A 25,682-nucleotide genomic window follows, 5' to 3' on the forward strand; every position below is an offset into this window, starting at 1 on the left:
TCTCGGTGTTTGGATAGGCTCACCGAGGCCACCACAGGGGAGCTTTACAGACAGGTAGCAACCGGGTCTTTCTCTCCTCTGGCAAACACAGGGGACGTGGAGGTGAGCACGAAATCGTGTTTGGTAAACTGAACTCGTGTTTTCTGTTGTTTTAGTCCCCACAAGATTAAAATTTGAAACTCATTTAAAGTTTGACACACTTTGAAAGTTCCATTAAATACAATAGGACAATTAAGTACATGTACTCCTTGGTGAGGTGTACACAAATCACACACAACTTTACATGGAGCTACACTTGAAATGAATAAAGGAAGGTGGGTAAAGACAAAAAAAACTCAGATGAAGTAGCCAACAGTCTGGGGTTTATCTGTCCTAAATCTTTCTCGTACTTACTTTTTGGCACATTATGAGTATTGTACTAAACGAGTCACAAAAATAAACAAAAACTAAAAATGTTTACTTTGGTTTCCATATAAAGTAAATGCAGATTATAATGATCAGCAAACTCAGAACTTATCTACTTTTTTACAACTATATCACAAAGTTTAATAATAGTCAAACAACGAATATGTAATTGTACATCATTGATGAATTTCACTTCCTCATATTCCTGGGCTTATATGTATGTGTATCTGTCTGTGGGTATTTATGAATGTATGATAGGACTATGACAGTGCACTACTGTCTGCAAAGGCCTGATGTAAAAGGTCGAGCCTGCAACTATTAGAGGAAATCACATGGCAATGATGAAACATGAAGGCACACATATGCATGCACATCCACACATACACACACACACACTCACAGGCAACCCAGATCTTGGGACGAGGGTTTTTAGAATTATCACCGTTGGCTTTGTCATGATAAACCACATTTGGCTGATAGACAGCTGCCTCAACATATTTTAGCTGCCTGTTAACAAAGTCTGCACTCAAACGCATATACATAAACTAATTCAGTGTGCAAATATGTACAATACTTTAGGAAACATGCACACTACATGTACATATGTAAAAACTAACAAATACATTCAGCTCTCTATCAATCTCTGGCATCTTGCTGAAATGGACACTAGTGGAAACTAATGGTTAATTCGCGAAATTAAACTTTATTTTAACTGAATAATTAAATTTTGTGAGAATTATTAAATTCAGTTAGAAGGACAACAAGAGGCACGTATGTGGACGCAACACATACACACAAACTGAATTCCTTAATGTCTGACACACACACTCCAGTTCGTATCGATGTCTATCAGCGAGATTTAGACCTGCAGTGAATGGACAGCTCATCAGAGGCTCACTTAATCCCTAATTTGTCCAATACACAGAAAGATGCACACAAAAGTGCACAAATACACTCCACATGATCACAGTTCTGCACACTTCTGGGCCAATGACCGATTCCAGTGTTACCATAGCAACATAGTCCGAGCAACATGCATGCAAGCACATGTATAAACACACAACACATACAACAGAAGCAGTACAGTATGTAGTTGATCTATGAAGCCAACATCCAGTTATATGCTAAAGTGTGCATGCCTGTGTTTATGCATAGATTGTGTGTGTGTGTGTGTGTGTGTGTGTGTGTGTGTGTGTGTGTGTGTGTGTGTGTGTGTGTGTGTGTGTGTGTGTGTTTAATTCCACTTTGCAAGAGGAGCCCTTGATTGGAGGAGGTCTTTACGAGCCGGAGGAGGGGAGTGTAATTTCCTCCCGGCCTCCGCCAGTTCCGCTGAAATAACAGAGCAGAGGAAGCCCAGCTCTCCCGGGAGGAGACACACACACATACACGCGCACACACACACACACAAACACAAGCACACACAGCAGGCAGGCGAGTCAGCCAGCCATCACGATGACAAATAATCACAGACATGCACACAGAAAAACACAGAAACAAACTAACACATACGTATGTACACACGAAAACACAAACATACACACCTAAGAATTATGTTCAACATACACATAATCGCGAGTATCATAGTGCATACATGCAAAAGATATGATCCATACAGTCCAAGCCACACAGAAAGAGCGGCATCTAACAACTTCAAAGAGCAACTTTACTAAGCGTTAAAGCTGCCAAGAGAGAGATATCATCTCAGCACCAGATTATCACATAATGAAAGCTTAATAGAAAGGTAATACACCATGACAGCTGTCATCAACAGTGTATCAATCATGACCTGATTTAATTTCAGAGTGTGGAAAAACATTATTATGATCATGATCGTATTTAAATTTTAAACTGTTGCGTGTAACAACAATTCAGTTTGTGTCATGTCATTATAAACAGCTTGTGCCTGAGCCAACACAACAGATTAACTTCCATGGGTTTTGAGTAGGCAGGTGAAATGTCTTCCCACCAGCTGCTGCACTTTTTTATGATCACTCGCCTCATGCCTATAGCGAAACAAGATCACTCAAAGTTCAGCCGTCAAACTTTCAAAATAAATGTCTGCATGAGGTAATTTGTGTCAGTAGGCAGGCATATATTGTGTGTCTGTGTGTGTGTAAAAGTGAGCTAGTGAGCGAGAGAGAGAGCTCATCAGTGAGGGAGTGCTGGCTGCCATGCCCTGAGGGGAGTCAGTGGGGAGAGAGGGAGACGCCAGTACAGGCCATACAAGTCCCACTGCCTTTCCTCCTCCGCCTAACCCTCACCGCCTCGCATGGAACTGCCAACATACTTACCCTGTGTGTGGGGATGTGTGTGCTTATGTGTGTCACGGTGGTATTCACTTGGTAGGTTAGACTTCAGGCTTCACCACCAGACAAGGAAAGGGAGAGAAAAGCTACAACAACAACCTTAAGGCTCTCATATCCCTGCTTACGTCAATAACTAAGTTTTACTCCGTCACAGCTATAATTGAAGTGGAACTGTACAAGCCCTTGCAAGCCAAAAGCCAATCACTCTGATATCTGTAATGAGCCTAAACATAAGCAAACATGCTGAGATTCTCAAATCCTTCTGTAAAAAATAAGACATGAGGATTTCTATTATCTGTTCTCACTGCCCCCAACCTCCCTCAGGTAATTCGTCTTGGCTGAACCCTGTGTGTTAGGGTACAGGTCTTCATTCTTGGCTGTGAAAAATGTCACCAGTTTACCTGTATCACTCAAACACCTCCGGCTTATCTAAACCGCCTTTGCCTTGCGTGCCTCGCACACAATAATCAGCAGTAGCCACGCTCAGTAGCTCGCTAAGCCTCTTACACCCTTCCCTCAAGATTAGTGCTTGGGAGCGACGACAGATGCGCTTTGTGGTGAGAAAAACACACACACACACACACACAGACACACACATGCATGCAAAGACACACACACACTCACAACCCGCCGCACCTGTGTGAACAGATTTGGCGACGGTGAGCCGGCAGTGTGCTTGCTCAAAGCTGACACAAACACACAGACAAACACAGAGACACACAGTGGTGATGCCATAATCGTGACACACCTGCAAGGCCTCGAGGTTTGGCATCATGCCCCTGGCCGAGCCCTGAGGGAAGCACAAGGCAAACAAAAGTTCAACAGCCAGGTGAAGAAACTGATTCAATGGGACAGAAGAGCCCGACCAACAACACCTTACATCAAGTAGCCATACTGGACAGCTCAATGCCTCTGAATAAAAGGCTGTCTGATACTCTGCGTCTGTGAAAGGCTGAAAGTGGATTTGGTATTCATGCTGAGAAAAATTATCATCAAAGTTGACATGTGTGCCTGTAGGGTCTTCACCATCAAGGTTACAAAGAGAGACAATGCTCCAATATACTCTCATACGCATACACACACACACACACACACCCACTGTTTCATGGATGTGGAACTGGGTGACACGACACAAAAACCGCAATGAAATATCAGTGTGCCTAGTCCTGCTTTCACACATGTTAAAATAAATCTAAATAGTAGAATAGTGCTCTGGTGGAGGAGAAAAAAAACAAAAAAAAACCCATACATAACTGAGAAAAAACTGGGGAAAAAAATAAAAAAAAACATTTGTATTGCTTAACCATAAAATACTCATTTTAGGCTTTATCATGATATTACTATACTAAATACCAGACAATATCTAGACTTTTAACACAAACATTAGTAACATATCAATTTATCCGAATTCTGTCAGCACACATCATGCTCTTTGACAAATTACAGCCTTTACCAGTGAAAATTACACCACCACAGTTTACAATCCAGCATCTTTTAACTCTGCATATCCACTGCAAGGAAGTTGTCCTCGAGTCAAATGAAAACTATATTTCCTAAGTATCATCTCCTTGTTATCACAATGACACAACAAGTAGAGAAAGGGGGTGCAGCAGCAACACCAGCATGACAGAAGATGAAATATTCTTACCACTGGAGATGAAATTCGACAACCCGGACAGTCACAGATTGGAGGGTGCACCTGTAAGATTCCTTTGGACATGAGAGTCTTGAGACTTTTCCCTGTAAGAAAAAAAAAAACAGGAGAAACTTTCAGGGAATGTGTACCATACATGTTGTCCAGCCGGTAAATTCTCCTCCATGACACAGCATGTGATAAGGTATCATCAACATGCTTCAGGAATAGGCCTGTTTCTTCAGTCCATCATCTCAGTACTCAAGACTTTCAAGACAAATCTTTTTTTTTTTTTTTTTTTTTTAAATCATTCAATAAACACAGTATATAATTGGAGAATTCAGTGCCTGCTGACAAACTTATCACTCTACATTTTTGCCATGAACTTCAACTCTACCTACAGTCCAGTGTGGTGAGCCAGAGAGATAGCAGCCTACTGTCATGTGTTTATAGGAATCGGTTCTATATTAAACTATCAGGCTATCATTCTTGACCTGGGGGCGACACCCTCCCCCCACACATCTTAACTCGTGTCAGCTCTGCCTGAATAAACCTGCGTGTGCGTGTGTGATGAGGGGGTGCGCTAGCGCCACGCGTAATTGTTGCATAAAGATACTGCGCAATAAATGTCAACATTAAGAAATAGGCTACCGGAACAATATAATTGTAATCATGCTGTCAGTTTTGTGCCCAAAAATTCAAAAAACACCTGCAAAATGCCTCTTTGAATAACAGCGATTATTCGTTAATATTCTGTTGAAATATGAATTAGCTGCAAAATTATCACACTAAACACTTACTTCAGTGTTGTATGTCTAAAAAGATCTCTCTCAAACCTAACGTAAGATGCGTAAAAGTGTCGACACCCATGCAAGTACAGCCTCACTAAACGGAACGACTCATCACATAACGAGGAAAAATAACTATTTAACCGTCACACATTGAATTATCTACGTCTAACTTTTCACCTCAGTCCCGGTGCAGTCTACTCCAGATGCCCCGGTTTGGTGAACGATCGCAGCCCAAACTCTGTGTCAAAGCCTCGGAGTGTATGTGGAGGATATGCGCCCTTTCTCATCTGTCTCCTTACGCACTGACTGCTGTAACCCTTTCACTCCAAAACTCAGCAACCGAACCACGACACCCAAGTTTGCACCCAGAATAAGCGGCGTCTAAAAAGTGTTGAATTAATGGCAAAGTGTCCTTCTCTACACTTGAGCCGTGAGGACAGTGAAGGTTGTTCTTACCTTTGTGTCTAATACTCCGTTTCCAATCTTTGGCAGTCTCTCGTCCACTGACAAACTGGAACTCATTGGGGGTGAGCCACTCACCCCTGTATTTAATTGAAGGTCCCTTACTACCTTGACACAGTTTATTGATATAAAGCAAAGCCTTGTTTTCTCCGCACTCCACCTCGATGCATGGCTCCCCGTTATCGAAGAAGGGCTGAAAGTCGGGGATGGAGGAGAACCTCTCCAGCATTAAGTCGTCCGTGTGGTGGTGGAGATGCTGGTGATGCAGCGCCGAGTCGTGGAGCCCCAAGTACGCGCGGTGATGGGCGAAAATGTGGTCGTATGGCGGCGGATGCGGGGTCACCACGGGGATAGCGGTGGCATTTAAAGGGGCCAGGTATTCGGACTGGTTGAAAGCAGTCAATGCCATTTCGTCTCCATCCAGCCTCTCCTTTTTGATGGCAGGCATGTTAGTGGGAGCCGAGCGCCGATAACAAGTGAAAAGCTGCTCGCCCGATCCAACTTGAGCGTCCTCTCTGTCTGTGAGTTGGGCTGACCCAGACTTGGAGACGCGCCGCTTGGTTTTACGCAGAGCCCCCGTGTCGCCGTGAGACAGCGGTCTGTTGAAGTTGCCGGATAGATGCCCATTCAGTAGTTTCCAGCTCGCAGCGGCAGCAGCGCTCTCCGCCAGCCTCACAGATCCTACCTCCCACATTTAATCACACTCGCTCTGTTAATACCTGACATGCTGGGCAGCCCTGAGCCCCGGACATTATGTTTCCTACGGTGATCATTACCAGTCGCAGCCACACGTCATGTCTCTTATTTCTCTGCCTTTGGGGAAATTAGAAGTAAGAGATTCTTTTAATATTCACTGAGTAGAGGCAAAATTTTAAGTCGTCTGTGCAAGCTTAAAAAACAACGCACATCTAGGCTACTCAGTTATGGGGCTTTTACACGTGGCCAAGATACAATTTCACAGCCAATAAAGACATTAAAAAAGAAACTGATTCATTTCTCCTGTTAGGCTAATTAAACTAATGTGGCATATGGCATTAATCAGAAACATAATCCAAACACATCAGGCTTGATATCCCTGAGCAGTATTTGCGCAAAATTAATACAAATGAAAGTTTGGAGAGAGTTGTTTTTAACCCCAGTGTATGTCGTTGAAGTCACGCTGAAGTTCACAGACCCAGACCAAACAAGATTTGCACTCTCCGCCGCTTCTCAACTTGGCCCATTTAAACAGCGGAGGCTCGGCGAGAGCCACACAGAGAGGAGGGGGGACTGCGAGGGACGGCGCTTCAGGGGTAAAATGGAGGAACCATCATTAGTGAGGAAGTGAACAGTCATTTCCACCCATAGAGCTGAATCTAAAACTCGGGACAGCTCCTTTTTTAAATATTTACAATTTGGAAAGACTATGCATTGATTTCAGAGTATTCTTAAGTGCAGCACTTTTCCGGATTTAATAGTTTCCTCATGGAAAATTCCCCTTAAAATGATGACAACTTATATTTTAAACCTCAGTAGCACCAGCTTAAATTACCCTTTCCCCTTTCAGGCCAGCAGTTTCTACATATGGACTATTCCCCAAAGAGACTTGGTCACTAATGATAATTGATGGTAAAGCATCCTTAATTACATCAGGCCTTCACCACTGAATATGCACCAAGATGTCGTCAGGATTGCATGTCACAGGCCACCGGATCAACCCATGACATCAGTCGCAGGTCCGCACACTAGATGTGTTATTGTTCTCCTTGTGTATCTAAATCCAACCATCTATTTGTTATACTCCACCTAGAGTGACACCATCTTGCACCTGCTGCAGCTGTTTTTGTTGACCATGCTAAAACTGCTCACATGTGTGTACGAAGCTGTTTGTGTAATCCATTTTGTGGAGGGATTCAACACTAAGTGTAACTTTAACTTTAGCTGTTATATTTTAGATTTGTTCTGGGTATTTTTTCCTCTCTTTAGATGAACAGCAGAGCTCTGTGAAACCTGTTGACAATCAAGTGCAGTCGGTCTTTACCTTACCATGTTCATAATTACAAGAATGTGTCAATTGGATGGGAGATGTTTAACTTTGAAGTGGCAAAATGGTGGGTTGGTGGGGATGTGCTTTATGACTCTTGTGACCTTAATGTCAGTCCTAAATGAAGTTATTTTCAGAAGATAAGTTTATCTGTAACTATGGCCAACAATTTCATCTTAATCATTGTCTTTTTGTGGTTTAATAGACTGTTTCAGCCTAAAGACAACCTTTATTACAGTTTTTTTTATTTTTATTTTTAACTATTACACTAATAAAAAATAACCTTAATCTATGTTCTTTGAATTGCATTTTGATTTCATTTTGGGTAGTGAGCAAGTATAGTTATAGCTTCAAGCTTCAAGCTCGTTGCTTTAACTGAAGTAAAACCTCCTAAGCGTGGAAAGCACTTTCTGTCCACACTCTGTCTGTAGGGCATGTTCCCCTGAGCTCCTGGAGCTCGTGAACAGGACCACATCTGACCCCCATCAGTGGAGAACCACCCAGGTGGATCCACCACCGACACATGGAATAGCCATTCCAGCAGCAGAGGTGGGGTCCAAAGCACTATGTGTCAGGGGCCTATAAATCAGGCCAAACTGCCTCTGACACACACAGGAAGGAGGCACACCACACCGCAGGCGGAAGCAGTGCATGGGAAGGCCAGAGACCACAGGCTGGCCAGAACTGGTATTATGCCCACAGCCAAGACCAGGCAAACAAACACACGGCCAGTTACGTCACCAAGAATGATGACGGACTGTAGATTGACATTTTTCCTTTTGGAGCCTAGGAGCTGTGATGACTGAAGGTAATGGAAATAGTGGGTTTGTGGATCGGAAGAGACAAAAACAGATTTTAAAATCACAGCTAAAGAAAAGAAAAAAAAATGGTGACCTGACATCACCTATTCAAAAGCTACCCGTTAACTTAACAGTGAGCACAGGCTGAAAAATTCAATCGAAAGGGAACATTTTTCAACTAAACAATAATGTCACTTCCCATATGTTGGAGAGTAAACTGAACAGTGGCAGTGACATAAATCATGAGCTACTGACATTTATGGCGTATGTTTACAAAAGCCGTTTCTAGGAAGTGGAACACTGCATTTCAGATGAGAAACTCTGTGATCGTGTCTTTATCAAACCAGCCCTCGCCACATCGAAATGTCTCAATGGAAACCTTGTTGATGCATGCGTGGGCGTTGGAGGTTGCACCATCGGGAGAGCCCTGATGAAACTAGTCATAAAGGGGACACCCGTGCCCACTCCAACACCCACACCCTGTCCCTGATTATGACTCATGCTCAGTGGCTCATCACGGAGGGGTTCCCCAAACTTGTACAGTGACGACACTTCAGCTTTCACATCTTCAAAAGTTGGTTCGTGTTAACTTAGTCGATTTTTCCATCAGCCTTTGTTTCTTTTTCATAAAATATGATGGGGAAACCTTGTTTAACCTTTCTACCTCACATAACCTTTTCTTACTTCTATTACTACAGTGTAGAAGAGTTCTGTGTCTCTAAAAAAAGTCACGAAAAAAACCCACACCTGCTCCTACACCACATGAATTTACAATGAATTAGGAAATCCAAATATCATATTACAGTAAACAGGTATCTTGCTATGTCAATAGTCAGTTCCTTCTGTTTATATTGCTCATCTCCTCTCACATGGCACAGTTGAAAAGGTTTTTATACTAGTCCAAGACTTCATTTAAGCATGGGTCCTGATAATCTAGCAATAATTTACTAAATCTGATGATTTTTTCATAGGTGTGATTTCGCAGCAAAAAATGATGAATTCTACAAGAAAAAGTACATCTCCTTCTCTGATAATCTGAAATGGTTTTTTATCTTATGATGCAGTGATATAATTTACTTTTTGTTGCTAACTTCTTCAGTCAGTGATCTCTTTGTCTCCCAGAAGGCCTCTGAACAATTTCCACTGAGGTTAAGTCTGTATGCAGCTGTAGGTTTCAAATATACAAGAAGAGGAGTGACAGCTGTAGCAGAATGACTTATTCCAGTCAAGTGACAATAAGGTGAGCCTGTGACTCAAAACACAACAATACAAGCTACTCTGGAGACACTGGTGTCTCCTCCCTCCTCTTAAAGTCTCTCTCTCTATTACTGAACGCTGGTTCAAGTATGATCAAGCTGGTGAGTCTTGAACACAAAACCCTCACTTCTATATTCTCAGGGTCTGACATCAAAGCCATCAACATTTTAAACTGAGGCATTAGCCAAATTTCATGACTAGATGCTCACAGGAAGAAAACTAATCTACCACTAAGGATGGATTTTTTGCTTTTCAGGTTGACAATATAATTCATATTGCGATATATCATGACCCTTAATGTGTTATAAATGTTATGTCATACAGATATGCTACATTGTCAGCAGCTTCATAATACATTCCTTGAGGAGTGTCTTCCATATATCCAGACATTCAAATTCTGCGTATGACTTTGAAATGACAGCTCTCATAATCACATTGCTGTAAGTGTATTGGACAAATCTTGAACCTGGTTTCATCCGTCTGTTATTACTGTGCACAAATGTACATGGTTACGGTCCACAACTATTTATAAAAGTCACTAAAAATGATACAAAAACCAGTTCATAAAAATAATATAGTGATTAGATAAGACAAAATTTGCCTTTTGAGATGATATTTTCCTTTGAGGTATAGCGATGCTGTGTTTAGATGTAGCTGAATGTGGATTAGTACATGTAGATACAGTAATATTGACAATTTGCGTGGACGGTTGTATTATGAATCAGCATTATCACAGTATGTGGCAAACTATGGTAATTAACTATGGTAATTACCATGGTAAGTTACCTTATAAAATGTCAGTTAAAAAGTCAAAAACTACCATCACAGTTTTGATTCAAAGGTGACAAAGATATCTGATTTACAATGGTATTAGTGAGAGAAAAGCAGCAAATTCTTCCATTTGAAAAGATGGAACCTGTGAACATTTGTCATGATCATTGATAAGTGACCTATATTATTAATTAAGTATTAAAACTGTTGGTAATTAAATCTGTTGTCAATGAACTGCCTAATTCCTTTAGCACCAATGGTGATAGTATGAGATAATGCGTTAATTTGTGACTTCCAGCTCTACAATGTTTCACTGGAAAAAAGAAAAACAATATGTTAACTAAACACCAGTCCTCTCCTGGAGTTAGTGAGCTCAGTCCTCGTTGAGCAAACCATAATGGATGTTTACTGAAAATGTCGAGGACGGTTACTTTGCCATGTAATGAGGCACGAATTCTGTCCTTCCTCAAACTGCATTTCATGTCTATTGCTTCCTCTATTCGTCCGACGGGAACCCCCCTAACGCGGCCCCCGCCTCTGCGCCGTTGTTGGCAGCAGCCCCGGAGCCGCAGCGCTGCCGGCGGGGGAGAGAGGTAATAAATAACCCGGGGAGAGGAGCGGAGACCGCCGGGCGGTGCACAGTCTGACCTGACAAATACTCACTGGAAAACCATCAGAGAGCGAGAGCCCACCCCTAGTGCTTGGAGCCAGCCTTTCAGACATGAGCTGCAAAATATATAGGCCTGCCCCTACTGGAAAAAAAGAAAGGAAGACAGACAGAAGCGTCTCCTTCTCTCCCTCCATCCACATCCAGACACCGCCGGAGACACGGCGAGAGTAATTAACTATTTAAAGCAGAGTATGAATTTCTTTAGAAAGCGTGCGCACTAAGTCTTGTCCTATTTCCCCATAGAAATATAAGAGATGATAAACACGCCGAAATAGTTCATGAAAAAGACTGCAACTTAAGTTTCACAGGAGGTGTTCAGCCAAAGAGACTTAAACCCTGTTAAATTTAACCCACGAATTCCACTTCTGTAAGACTTCTCAGGAGATAAGAAAACATCCAAACAAGTTTCCCTTTTGTTGGGGACCTGCATTGATTCCCAGTTTACAAATTAAAGTTTAAAGGGTTAGTTCACTCAAAATTAGAAAATGATATATTTTTCACCTGCCTGCAATGATATATCCACCCATGCAAACAGTTGTGGTTTTAACTGAATAGACTTTGAGGAGATTCGGGTGCCTTTCCGACATTTCTGCCCCCACCCCAAACAATGGAGGTGAATAGCATTTGTGATGCTCACAACTTTAACAACATCTCTGTCCATGAATAGTGTCCTTTTCATAAAATAATCCACAAACCTCCCTGTCAACAGGTTTCACAGGTTTCTTTGGTGTTAAGTAACTCCAGTGCAAATTGTTGAGATGTGAAGTTTGTGGATTATCCAGTGTAATAGGACAAGGTTTTTGGAATAAAACACTGATGCTGAATATTTTAAAATATAATTTCCAATGGTATGAGTGCCTCAGACAAAATTCCATTCACTTCTATTATAATGGTGAGGAGCAAAGAAGATTACAAGTTTGATATCTCAAGACTTCATCTCAAGATTAAATCTCTTCTATCTAATGAGCAAATTAAACCAAAACTATCTGCATGGTTAGATACCACAAAAGTGAGAAAATTAGTTTTCAGTGCATTGGGTGAATTAACCCTTTAAATTCATATATGTGCAGGAACTGCAAGAAATCCAAGACATGGTTAGGGTTAGACACCTAAAACACTGGGTTACGGTTAGGGAAAGACTGTGGTAATTATGTGTGACACAAACTCTGGTCTCCTGCATGAACTGGACACGCTACACCCCCATCACCATCCCAATCTCCTCACTCTTACTTTAGCCTCCATATGAAAAGGGCAAAATGAATGTAATCCCTATGATACTGGGCTGCTCAAAGAGATGACTGAAGCAGTAATCTATCAAATTTTTGTGCCATGATGAAATGTCACAACTTACACATTAAACTGGAAATCACCTTGATTCTAATTCATTGTGCTACATTTCATCTTCCTCTACTTTTTTATAGCACGTCTCATTTCTGTGCTATTTGATAAAAGCAGAGTAGAAGAAGCTAGACTCTTGCTTCAGGTCAACCTTCTGTTGTAGCTGTTCATAGTCATTAATTCTATTTGCTCCTTTAAAAAGGTGCTGCCTTTGCTGACTCATTCTCATTTTACGTAGACATGAAACTTCTCAGGGGTCTGGGAGGGAGTTTAGCTCCCCTAAGCAGGAATTTGAGTAATTTAATATCAGAAAATGTTTCAGGGGATACAGTCTCTCTCTCTTCGAGTGTGTTATGTTTGCAGACATGGAGAAACATCACACATTAGAGGGGAAAATGTGGATCAGAGTGCTGAATTTCTGACAAGAGTCTCTGGAAAGCACTGAATTTGGCATTTCAATACCCTCCATCTGGTGGTAGTGCTAAACACCACATCATATTTCAAAACTTTTCATTCTCAGTACGTGTCTCTAATTGCTCACCAGGCGATGTTTTTGGCCACTGTGCACAGCCTCTGAACACCAGCCCCTTTTTCACTAAGGTTTAAGTTGAATTTCCCCTACGTTTTAGGTTTCAAAACATTTTTAACAGTGTATGGCCCTGGAAGCACGGAGAGACCTCTGTGCTATTTTTATGGAATAACTTGGGCCTTAAGCTAAATGTTCACTCAAACACTCGTCCAAAAATTCCCCAAAAAACAGTTTCAAAACTGAAAAAGTATGGGAGCACAGGACTGCAACTCCAGAATTTCAGTGTTGGCAAGCAGGCAGAGTAACATTAGACCCTGAAGGGGGCTGAGGGGGGTTTATGCTGTCGTGCCGGCGCCCTTGGCCTCCCCCGGCGGATCTGGGGGGTCAGGCGGCTGTCTGTGATCCCACACAGCGGCTCGTCCACATGGGATTTATTTTCTTGCTGGATGGGCAGGCAGGCGGCCCAAGAGGATTCTCATTTTAGACCAGCGTCTGTAGCTGTCAACGCCAGCCGACAGAGGCGAGCGGACACCCGACCCCGAGTATCCTCCCTCAACACTCCCCTTTGGACTCCCTCCCCTCCTCCTTCTATTCCCTGTTCACACACAAACACACAGCACAGACAGCACACACACACACAGAAAATAATGATTTCACAGTCTCTCATTTTGTCTAAATGAAACTTTTACTCATTATGATGAGGCTGAAAATGATCAAATTTAAAATTCTACATGATTCTTTTTTTCATTTTGTATTTAAACACATTTTGCATTTTAGGGGTCCTTATCTTTGCTCATAAAGCACAGTGGTGAACTCAAAGCTTCAACGAGCAATGAGCCAGGTCTATCTAGCAAAAAATGCACAGCGTCTCCCCTTCCTCCCCAGCGCCGTTAATAATTTGTGTAGTAAAAGATAGCGTGCCTCTCTGAGTTTGTGGGAGTTATTGGCACAGTATTCCCCACCATATTTGTGCGAGGCAGTGATAGGAACATAAATTATTTCTTATCTCTTCCGCAATCCATTTTTCAAAGGGCTCACTCTGTTTGAAGGGTAGCAGCGCCAACAGCCAAAGCCCAGATAGTAGGCTACATTAGCCTTCAAGAGATTCGACTTAGTGATTTCAAACAATGCAATAAGAACAGAACTCATTGATATGAGCAGTGCCATGTATGACCACGATTTAATACCAAATTGGGCGCCTGGAATCCAACAGGAGATCAAAACCATGGCCAGCAAAACCACAACTACAAAGACAGACGTTGTGAGATTATTAAGTTAAATGCAGAGTAGTATAATGAGGATCTAGGTGGTAAAGACTTGACTGTTAAATGTGTGACAGATTCTATGAAGTTCAGTGATAGACTAAAGTGGACATATTGTGTACCAAACTTAACATCTGAAATTATTTCACTGCATTAAAAAGAGTTAGTTGCCACTAATCTATGCAAAAATAAAAACAGTTGGAACATAAGAAAACTGAGGCCTTTGGAAGATAGTGATAGTCAGCCCTCTGAACTGTGCAGTGCTGAAAGCACAAGCAAAGTCCTTGTAAATAATTTTTCCACAACAAGGCTTGTTTGATGCTTACCAGAGGTCGAGTTTTTCTCTCTGTGTTGAAAACAGAGAAAAAGAGACACAAGAAAAGTTTTGAGGGAAATTGAAGAAGTGGAATTATTACTTGGCCTGGCCAGCCCTGTGAAGACTGTTGTGGATCAGGACGTTGAATCTGCATTATTTTCTGGAAACTCTTCACAAGCAGTGTCAGCTATCACTCTCAGCATTTTGGATATATTCTACAGTTCAGGCTGATCTGCAGAGACAAAATGACAAATGATAAATATCAAACCCTCCTCTGCAAAGCATTAATGTCTGCTTGCAAAGAATAAACCCTAGCTCTCCCAGCTACTATTGATTTTTTCCCCTGTGTGATGTGAAACCAGCAATCAGCACTGCGGTTCGAAATAGCCCTGAAACTGGAGCCGAGACGTCAATGAGTCGCCAACACATTTCAATTAGCGAGCCGCCCTGGCCGATCTCTCCCCCGGGGCACAAAGCACAGAGGGTCAGGCACACCCTGCCCAAGTCCACATATGGTCCTGTGTTGGCTCAAATGAATCTGATAAGACACAGAGAGAATTTATACATGCCACAGCCAAATATTTGTCTATTTCTAGATCTTTCCATTTAAGTGCAAAACACAAACTTATGTGTTCACAGGTCAAACCAGCCTAAGCCTCTGACGGCTTCCAAAGAGTGTGGTTTGTTTGACATGGGTTGTTTCCGGTAGATAGATGCAGATTGGATGGTGGGACCAAACCCTGCTGCAGTATGAACCAGTAGCTGCTCAAATTACATGTTTTTGAGATGTAAAATAATGGTCTGTCAACTGTTTAACTCTTATTTATTTGAACAGCCCATCCAGAAAATGGTTTCCATTTAGTGTGCCCGTGGCAATACTATCCACAGCTTAATGTTCTGTACTTGTTTAGACTATCAGTGTCAGTGACTTTCATAAAATTCTATTTTTGCATCAAGTACTTTTATAAGGAACTCTGTTTAGTTTTTGATGTTGGAGCACTGACTGCGAGGACATCTCACATTTGCAATGCTGAATTGAGCTTTGTTTGTAAGTTAAAAAGAATGGCCTCCCATCAAATTACCTGTTGTTTTCAAATTAAAGGTTAGGGTTAGGGATTGTTAATGTAAACAAGCTTATTGATTTTGTCTGTAAAGGTAAAAAAGGCGAGTGATTTCTGCAAGAAACTATTTCACTTTGCAACCACTTTGCAACCTTTGCAACCACTTAAGTCAAACTGTTTTTTGTCATACCACTTCACTTTTGGTGTTGAAGAATTATGTTAAGGTTACTGAAATCAATAACTCAGTATATTATTATTGTGAAAGAATTCATTGTTGTTCAGCTGTAAGAAAATCAACATTATGAAAACATAAAGCAAATGCTCTGACTGTTTTAAAGTAACTAGGACTGAGTGTTACGCCCAGTGCTTTTTTGGTATAGACTGAAATGTGTCCACAGCACAGTGGGGAAAACTGTCAAGTCCTGAAAGGTGGCATGGGATGTGTGGTCAGATTCATAATCTTATTTTCTTTCTTTAAGCGTCTAGCTCCTGATTCAAATAAATATTTTGGTAATGTTAGGTTATTTATGCTTGTGTTCAGGCACACTGCACAACTTAAGCTTCTTTTGTTAAATGAAAAAAAGGTTTCTGCGCTAGTATTGAAAAATTTCAAATGATAGGCCGAAAAGTCATACAAGATGGATGAAAAATGTTTTGTGTCTCATTCGTAGCCATGTTGTTTAATTCTCTGACAGCTCTCATCAACAACAGCATACTGGTGTTGGTGTTGTGTGTGCATGAATGTGTGTTTGTGTTTGTGCATGCTGTATAGAGGTGCCAAGGGTTACAGTGGAGCCATGGGGCCACAGCGACAACCCGCTGCCCCCCTCTCTCTGCCCCCCGTACCCCTCTGGCCTTTTGCTCCTCGCCTGGCTGGCAGCCCCACATCAGGCAGACACACCACAGGCTCTGCTACCAACCCCCCCCCAGCCCCTACCAGTGTGTGCGCACATTCACACATGCACACACACACACACACACACACACACACACACACACACACACACACACACACACACACACACACAAAACACTCGCTCTACTACCCCCCGCTCTGGGCCGATCGATGCAGCTCTTCGCCTTTCATCTGACCAGAGCTTTAGAGGAGCCGCACTTCCTGAAGAAAACCCAATACAGCACTCCTTTTCAGGGTAGCTTTTTCTGTGTGTCTGTGTGTGTGTGTGTGTGTGTGTGTGCGCGCGCGCAAGTATGTGTGTATGCACTGATGCTTGTCTACATGCTCATGTGTTCATGTATGAGAATGTGTAGGTGTTACAGGCAGAGAAGGAAAGGTTTCATGTGGCTTGGCATACTGTGATAGATCAATTACAAGAGAAAGTCAAATTTAGGGTTTATTTAATCAGATGGGTATTTGTATGAAACACATATGACAATCTATACGTATATACATACGCAAGTTTGAAGTGATGTTACACTGGAAAGAGTGGTTTTGTTTAATCAGTGCAAAATGACAGTTGCTTTGCCCATTTTGCCTGGAATGACCTGAATCTGAGAAAACCCTCTGCGCTCATTTTATGGGTCAATTTTTCGCTGCCCCTAACTTTATCGAAATATGAATACCTTACAGCTTCAGTGGCCAAGATAAGTTCTACCTGGGCTGACTCTCAAGTCTGTGAGAGGGAAGTTCAGTCTTAGTGGAAGATTCTCATAAATACTTCAAAAGCAGGAGAGGCAACATTCATTTCTCTCTCTCAATTTCTCCTCTACTTATCTGACAGCTTCCTGTGTTGTTTGAGGACTGGGTTTTAACTCTGCCTCCCTCTCTCCTCTGCTTATCCTACAGATTCCTGTGTTGTTTGTAGACAGGGAATCCTAACTTCCTGTGTGGAAAAGAGAGACACTAGCTGAACCTCCTCACTCAGCATCCAGGTGTTAAACAAGAGAGCCTGCTCGGGTCATACAGAGGTCATATGAATACACCACCTCCCGCGACAAAAACAGACCATATGTGGAAAACGATTTAGAAAGGCTGGTACTATTTTGTAAAAGATATATTCATAAGGTCAATAACAGAGCTCTTCACAGGTCCAGATAATCATATAAAAACCAAACGGAACTGTAAACGTAAGATGGAATCCAAAAAACAAAATCAAAGTCAAACAACCTGATGCAACTGGGAACCAAATCTGAAAGAACCTGTGTTTAACTGGTCGTATGCTCTGATCAGGTTTCAGATGCAAGAAGAAGAGGATAAACACTCACCACTCTTGATGCACTGCCTCCAATGTTTCACAGTCCTTGTGTTTGTTAAATTCTTCATATTCGGCTCCAAACAGTAGTTGGAACAATCCCTGCATCACAACAAATACACTTGTCTCGTAACCTGTAACATTCACAGTTTTCCAGAGCTTAGTTCTTTATTTCAGGAGTTGCAAGACATTTCCTCACCTTTGAACAGCATTTATATGCTTTTGTGGCATATGTCAAAGACTTAACAATGTGCATAATTATGTAATACAGTAAACTTTATCGGGAATGACTCACAAGAGTAGTATACACATCAGTAATATGAACGTCTGTGTCAGAAAACTCACTGACCAAAATAAAAACTTACCAGATTACATCTATAACTTGTACTTTATAGGTTATAGTTAAGTAAGTAAACATAAATATCAATACAATTTGTACAAAAATAACTTGCCTTATGGTCATTAGTTGTCACTGAAGACTATGTTGGTATAACTGTTAATACGTCAGTTTTTACAGGGTGTAACAACAAATCCAGCGCACAGTTTGTTCAGATACACAATACAGGGGCTGTGGTTTGATGCATTGAACATATTTCAGTACAACAGACAACAAAACACAATACATTTAATGTGCAAAAACAAGTTTCAGCTTTCAAGTTTTTAATAAATAACCTAATTTTACAAGCTTTACCTTTATAAGCATTGTGTGACAGAATGTCTGAGCATAAAAGCTAAATCATTTTTACCTTAATTGGCCACAAAACCCAATTTCCACAGAAAATGAAATGAATGCTGCTGTTTAGCTGAATTATATAAATTGAAGCTATTAGGAGTTACACAATGCTTACACAGTCAATAAAAAAAACACAGTTGAAGGTGAATGGATGTAGATTTGCACTGTTATTGGTATTACAAGAGGCATGCCCAGATATTTAAGTTAAAAAGTTTCAGTCTACTGAAAGCTTGCTGCATTACTCAATAAATGTACATTTATAAACAGTACTGTGCAAAAGTTTGAGGCATTTTAGATGTTTAGATTCTTAACTTTTATGCAATCCTAGTAAGGCTTCTGATCGGTCCCAAATTGACTCTGCAGCATGACAACAAACTCAAAAATACAGCCAGACAGCCAGAGTCATAAAGAACTACCTTCAGTGACAAGAAGAACAAGGAGTCCTGCAACAGATGGTCTAGCCCCCACAGAGCCCTGATCTCAACATCATTGAGTCAGTCTGGGATTACATGAAGAGACAGAAGACACCGAGACAGCCTAAATCCACAGAAGAACTGTGCCAAGTTCTCCAAGATGCTTGGAACAGCCTACCTGCCAAGTACCTTGAAAAATTGTGCAGAAGTGTACTGAGGAGAACTGGTGCTGTCTTTAAGGCTTTGTCTTTTAAGACAGAAAAGACCCTCCCATTGATTCTTTGGTTTCCTCCCCTTCAAAAGTGGCAAAAGAGCATCTGGGTCAGCAATCATTTATTGATGACTTACTAACATTTGTAACTGAAGGTTTAATGGCCACAGAACATACAAACTTCATTACACAATGGTTTCCACTTTACAACAAGCCATTAGGTGTAGAGTTAATAAATGTGAGTGAGTCATTAATAAATGGTTCTTGGCCTGGATCTTCAGCAACCATGTTTGAGAAGGGTCAGAGGTTAGAGAGGCTGAAAAAAATTAACATTCACAACCCAGCAACCTGAAAGGCTCCTTCTATTAATGCATTGTAATAACTCAGCTATAAAGCATTAAGAATAATGATTAACTATAAATGACACCTCTAGTGATGGAGTCATGGATGTATTAGAAGAGCTGGATACTGGACTCCAAGATGGCACCAATTTGTCTGAGCAAAAACTGCCCAAAGCACAAGCGGGAAAAGTTCTCTAACTTCCTGATGTGCGCTAACTTTCACATTGTGCGGCAAACTACACAATGCACACTAGTGCTTCACTGCAATCGTCCTTGGTCACACTCTGCCCATTCACTTGAACGGGGATGAAGTCATGCCAATAAAAATTGGCTTTGGGATGGTACTGTGCTTATTAACCTTCATGGATTAACAATTACTGTAGAAATTAATAATTGACCTTGTTTGAAGCTGGATGTAGAAAACCATTCACATCAGCTTTCTAGCTGTAATTTCAGGTTGTGTGAACTATGCAATATCTCCCAAGTAGCAATCATTAGAATTTACATCCAAACAGAATCACTATTACAAGCAATTAAGCAAATCAAAAAGAAGCTGTACAGTGTTTGAATTATTATTTCACTTGTTAATGAAGCACTACAAATAAAATATGCATAACATGAAAAAGACCACTAATTTGGGCTTTCCTATTCTTCCCATTCCACTGGCGTGAATGCAAGAAATAAAGAGCTAAAAGACTCTAAAAGCCCACAGTCAACAGAGTTAGAGTTTGCCAACCAGTCTTGCTCTAGATCAGAATCAAACCTAAACCTAAAGAAACATTTCCTTCCATTTTGCTAGAAAATATGTGATCCGTTTTTATACTGGTACATGCAGACGTACATGCTTGCACACCACCCACCTATCAGAGAAGCTCCAGTCTGGATGTTGTATGCACAATTGTTTAGTCTGCCCAAAGCAGCTCACTACCTTGTGTTTTTATTGGCCCTCTAAATCCACAGAGGGCCACATTGCTTGGTCACTACCACCCCCCACCCCCCCAACCCAGCCCAACCCACACAAACACACACCAAGCATTTGAGGTAGAACGTCAAAAGGTTGAAGGAACAGGGAAGGGACAAGAGGTTGGAAGCAAGTGAGCTGCTGCCAGATGCACGGGGCTGCGGACGGGCCGTATAAACAAGACAGAGTGTGGCCACCAGGGATTGGTACATTGTCCCAGTGGAAACGTCTGGCCCTGGATGACTCAGCCTCCAACACAGCACAGGAGGAGTGGAGAGACACTGCTCTGTCCCAAACACTTTCTAGACTATCCAAAATAGGCCTGTTAATCGCAGCCTGATGGTGACCAAATGTCATCTGACGGATGAGAGTCTTTGAAGGTTGTAACGTAATTTCCCAGTCAAGACAGGAAATTTCCAAACCTGCGCTCAGAGCTGCAGCACATGACCAGAGGCCATGAATATGATATGGACATGTTTATCCTGTGGTTATTTATCATGAGCATAATATTTATGTATTTATGTAGGTGTGTGCCCTGTATGTGTATTTACAAAGACTGGGACCATTTTTAGATTCTGCATTCCTCAGGATGAAATTCAACAAATTTAATTATACTGTACTGAACTCATTTTAGTGTCCCAATGGTAAAAAAAACTCTGAAGGAAACCACAACTTTCATGTTTCTTTGCCTAGGAACATCTGCTCATTACACATAATAAATGAGTGACAATCAGATGCTCCAGCATTAAGTTACATGCAGCCTGATCCTTTCTCTGATCTGTATAAAGTTAAGGACACCCACTGTTCCCCATGGGCAGGAGTTAGGGAGGAGAGGAGGAGGGGAAGGCATGGCAGGGTGGCTAACGTGGCAGGTAGATGAAGTGAGGATCACACAGGCCGGCGTGGGGGTGATTAATGCACAGGGGAAGGAAGGGGAAGGAAAACAAGGCCATAAATCAGCCGCTAGGCCTCCATGCTAATTGTAATTGAAATAGTGCAGGGCATTGCAATTGCTATTGACCAAAAGGGCCCTGGTGGTCCAAGCAAAATGATTCGGGGTGTGCAGCGTGGCCGTGCCAAGATCAATGCATAACCCAGTGCTGGTATTTGTGTCCCGTAAATAAAAGTTGTTTAGGGGGAAAACATGTAACAGGTGAGTTATTGTGTTGGCGCATGTGGTAGCTTTGGTCAACATGATGATGGAGCCATTACTCAGGGTATAGGGTTCTCTGACTTTTGGCCACAATTTAGTTGTGAGCTGGAATTGTTTAAAAAAATAATGTGAAATACAGAGGTAAGGCTACAAAGGGGAATCGCTCCTGAAGCTGCCATAGCCAGGCCCATTTGTTTTTTGTTTTTTTTCTCTGAATGTCCCAAAAAAATGTGTGCAACATTTCCCTGAGTGTAAGAAAACTTCATGTGCCAGTTGTCATATAGCCTGTATGTAACCTACTATATTCTAAGAGCACTGAGCTGCAGAAACTCATGCATACACTTATGCATGTGGAGAAGTCTGCCTTCCAGCCTGTTCTTTAATTCCAACCCCCTTTCCATCTCTCACAGTCAAGCAGGTAGCGCCCCATTCATTAACCCAGTCGCTCACTAGCTAACTGGGGCATGCACTGACCTGTCTGAGTGTGTGTGAATTTGAGGACATAGTATAACCGACCTGAAGAAAAGACACAATGTTTTGACGTGTTACATACTGTGCTGTTGAACCTAATATCCTTTTAGATGATTCCTGTAAATGTAGCAATGCTAATCTGCTTGAAGAAAAACTGGTCTGGCTTTAAGTGAGTTTCTGCACTTTAAAGTCCACAACTACAGAGATTCATTCCAACATAAGACATTCAGAGACACCTCCTCCCACTGACTTCAGACATGACAGCAAAGTACATTATGGCACATTTGAGTATAAAATAGTGCATTTTTTTCACATAGTAATTTGTTTTTCAGTTGAGGTAATTGAATATTTCTTCTCTACTTCAGTAGATTAGATTATGAAATGAAATGCTAAATGAACAACCTTGCTCAAAGCCATAAAGAAAAGTAGCCGTGGACAAGACGGATACATGCTGTGTTCAGCACCCAGCAGAGTATTCCCCGCTCTTCTCTCTCTGAGATTTGGTCTCCATGTTGTGATCCAATAACGTTCCCCCATGAGACTGCAGATAGCATCCCAACCTCGCTGCAGGAAAATAACATCCTCTTCCATTCATACACAGAGGAATACTGAGTTTCATAACATACCCTCATCAGGACACGCTTAAATGACACCGTAACTATGCAGGCTACTCATTCACACCATTTCCGGTATTGAATATGCAAACAGTAAGGCACTGTGAACAGGATCTGTAGAGCAGTGAACATTGCAATGGGGCAATTCCCTACTACATTTTTTTAAATTGCTTAGAAAATTTCACATGCTCTGTGACAAACGACACCCACGCAATTTACAGCTATTTGAACACTGTAGGTGCAACGAACAATAGGAACAAAGCATTGTTTTGCAATTGTCTGTGACAGTGTGGGCTGCTCAGTACAGAGGCCTTCACCCTAACTATTGGGGCTGTGTTTGCTAAACGAGCCAGAGCAACACTGCAGAGCCCACAAGGCTCCACGCTCTCTGATACGACCGGGGGCTTTTCTCTCTGCCTGCACACTCCCTCCACCACCTTACCCCCCCCCCCCCACCCCCCCCACCCCCACCCCCATCCTTCCCCTCCGTCAGGAATCTATATTTCATAAGCGAGCTGTGGAGCTCCAGTGCCCAATTATCAGCAGATAAGGCGCAGGAAGCCCTGGAGCGCCGGCACGGCTATTTAGATGGGGAGGGGAGAAGGAGCTGGAGAACGAAAGGCAGGCAGGCAGGCAGGCAGGGACCCAACCCCCCAGGGGCACTTCGCCCTCACCACGCTATTTTTTTCTTCCTTCTTTTTTTTCTTTTCTCTCCCTCGCTGACAGCCTCCTCCTCCCCCCCTTACCTTAGCGGCAGAGTTCAATTAGTGCCGGCGGCGGCTAGCACCCGCAGCCCCGCTCAGCCCAGGAGCTGGAGCCTCTATCAGCACACACCAACAACACGCAAGGCTGAGTCCGACTAGCAAACTAACGTCCAGGCAAGTTCTATGTTGCTCTCACACATACAGACACATGTACTTATGTGCATGCATGTGTACACGCAAACACACATGCACGCACACAATCTGAATGGTTTTTAGTATCTCAGCCATGTGCACAACATGATCATCTATATAAAATTTAAAGTAAAAACTGAGATAAACTTTTTACATCCTTTTTCCTGAAACCACATGATAGACCAAAGATATGATTCCACTGCTTTCATTAAAACCAGTGTCTCCATTGTTGCAGTTTAAAATCATGTCAGACTAATTTCTAGTGTAATACTTTGAACTATACTTTGACCAACTGAAAAAATCATAAGCAACTACACCAATTGTTTTCTGTTATTTCACCATTCCTCCGATACATTGTTAGTGCCTCTTCAGACTGGCACATTTAAGTCAGGACTTTTCACACTTTTGCACAGCCCCAGACCTCTATTAGCAAGGGGGTAAAACTCGATGTGCCTCTCACGTTTTCCGACCCCAACGAAAAAACGGACTCCAACCGCCAATGCTGAGCAAGGTTGACCAGGGGTCAGGCACAGCTCACGGATACGAGACGGATATCGATTTGCTGGGACAGGCCGCGAGCACACATGCACGAACACACACTTTCTTTTCCCTCCTCTTTTTCTCTCTTTCTCTCCAGTCACAGGGCAGGCATCAGCCAATAGATCAGCCAGGGGCAGGAAACGGCCTGGGTCAGAGGGGATAGTGTGTGTAAGTGTGTGCGTGTGTGTGATGATAAGACTAACAGCCTGCTGAAAGCCGCTCTCACCCAGAGCTATCCAGGTTCTTCAGGCTGTGCCGATTCACCTCAAAGCAGCAAAGAAAAAAGAAAATAGCTCGAACCAAACATTGATGGAGTATTTCTCTTACACCCATTAACAGACATGCATCCACACACATTCAAAACACACTCTAGCCAATGTTTATGATCATCTGTAATCACTGTCATTGTTTCAGGCTCACACACGAGTCATTGTCACTTGTCAGTCTTTCTCTTAGTAGGAAGATATTATAAAACACTTGTCATCGCAGGAGCGTGTGTGGGTGTATGCTGTTGCTGTCGCCTCGTGGCCTGTGTTAGGGGATCTGCCAGTGGCAAAGAGACTGGGGTAAGATTGAGGGGAGGCTTCAGCAGCCACGAGTAGAGGCTCAGCTGCAGTCATACACATACAGTGTCAGCTGTGCATGGGTCGTCATATGTACGCATGTGCCACGTATGATTTCTGTGCATGAGTGAATAAGTTAAGGTTATATCTCAGTGTTTGTGCACGTGTGCTTAAATGCGCATGTGTGTGTCTGTACTGTATATGTGAGAGAAAGTCAGGGGGCAGTGAAGCGGAGGAGGGCAGGCAATGCTCCCAGGCATAGAAAGCAGGCCAACTCCATCTCTCACTCTGGAGAGCTTCAGAGAGATGGGGTAGTAAAACCAGAGATGGCGGAGTATGCTGGGTTCTATCAGTGAAGCTGCATGAGATGAGCTATGAGTTATGTTCTATTTAAACTAAACCAACAGCTGCAACACACAGCAACTCTTACAAGGGATATGATGGCATATTTATATTTTTAAATGTGTCCCATCATAGTTTCTATCATCTTTGAATCTTTTGATATATTTGGTTTCCACATAAGAATGGAAGGTGTGCCCTTCTGACTATGCAGGGTGTACTAGAAGAGAAAAATAAATAAAAAAATCATTTTTTATTCACTTGCTGTTTTATTCATCCCCTGCTGTGGTGTCTTTCAGCTACCTTAACCTCAAACTACTGATACATCAGGTTGTTTTGACAGAGAGAAAGAAGGAAATAACCCAAAGACAAAAGATTCAGAGATACAGACAGACAGAGAAGACAGCAAGACAGTCAGGGGGAAGTTCACTTCCCCCGCTGACGCTCTTGTTCCACGGTGAGAATCCCCCAGCCGGTAGCCTCAGACATCTGGTTCCAGTTAGCTCTCAGCGCTTTGACGCGTTTCCTGTGCTGCTGCTCCACGCAGCCATGGCCACGACGCAGCCCTCCCAACGCCACGACAGCCAAGCTCTCTGGAGATAATATACTGTAA

At 42.3% G+C, this 25,682-nt stretch overlaps 1 protein-coding gene across 7 annotated transcripts in view; it reads right to left on the reverse strand.

The window, feature by feature from the left end:
- samd11 (sterile alpha motif domain containing 11) overlaps positions 1-25,682 on the reverse strand; it is an 83,777-nt gene that overhangs the window by 43,075 nt on the left and 15,020 nt on the right. Inside the window, exons 3-4 of one of the 7 annotated variants that reach the window (XM_071475946.1) lie at positions 17,848-17,936; positions 4,360-4,451 (exon numbers count right to left, since the gene is read on the reverse strand). In XM_071475946.1, coding sequence (XP_071332047.1) covers positions 4,360-4,451; positions 17,848-17,936 — 181 coding nt within the window. The other 6 variants (XM_071475947.1, XM_071475944.1, XM_071475945.1 and 3 more) reach the window with 6 other exon arrangements.

This window comes from Trachinotus anak, unplaced genomic scaffold, assembly GCF_046630095.1.
Source record: "Trachinotus anak isolate AG129_WGS33_773 ecotype Australia unplaced genomic scaffold, CSIRO_AGI_Tana_v1 ptg000004l, whole genome shotgun sequence".
Lineage (NCBI taxonomy): Eukaryota > Metazoa > Chordata > Actinopteri > Carangiformes > Carangidae > Trachinotus > Trachinotus anak.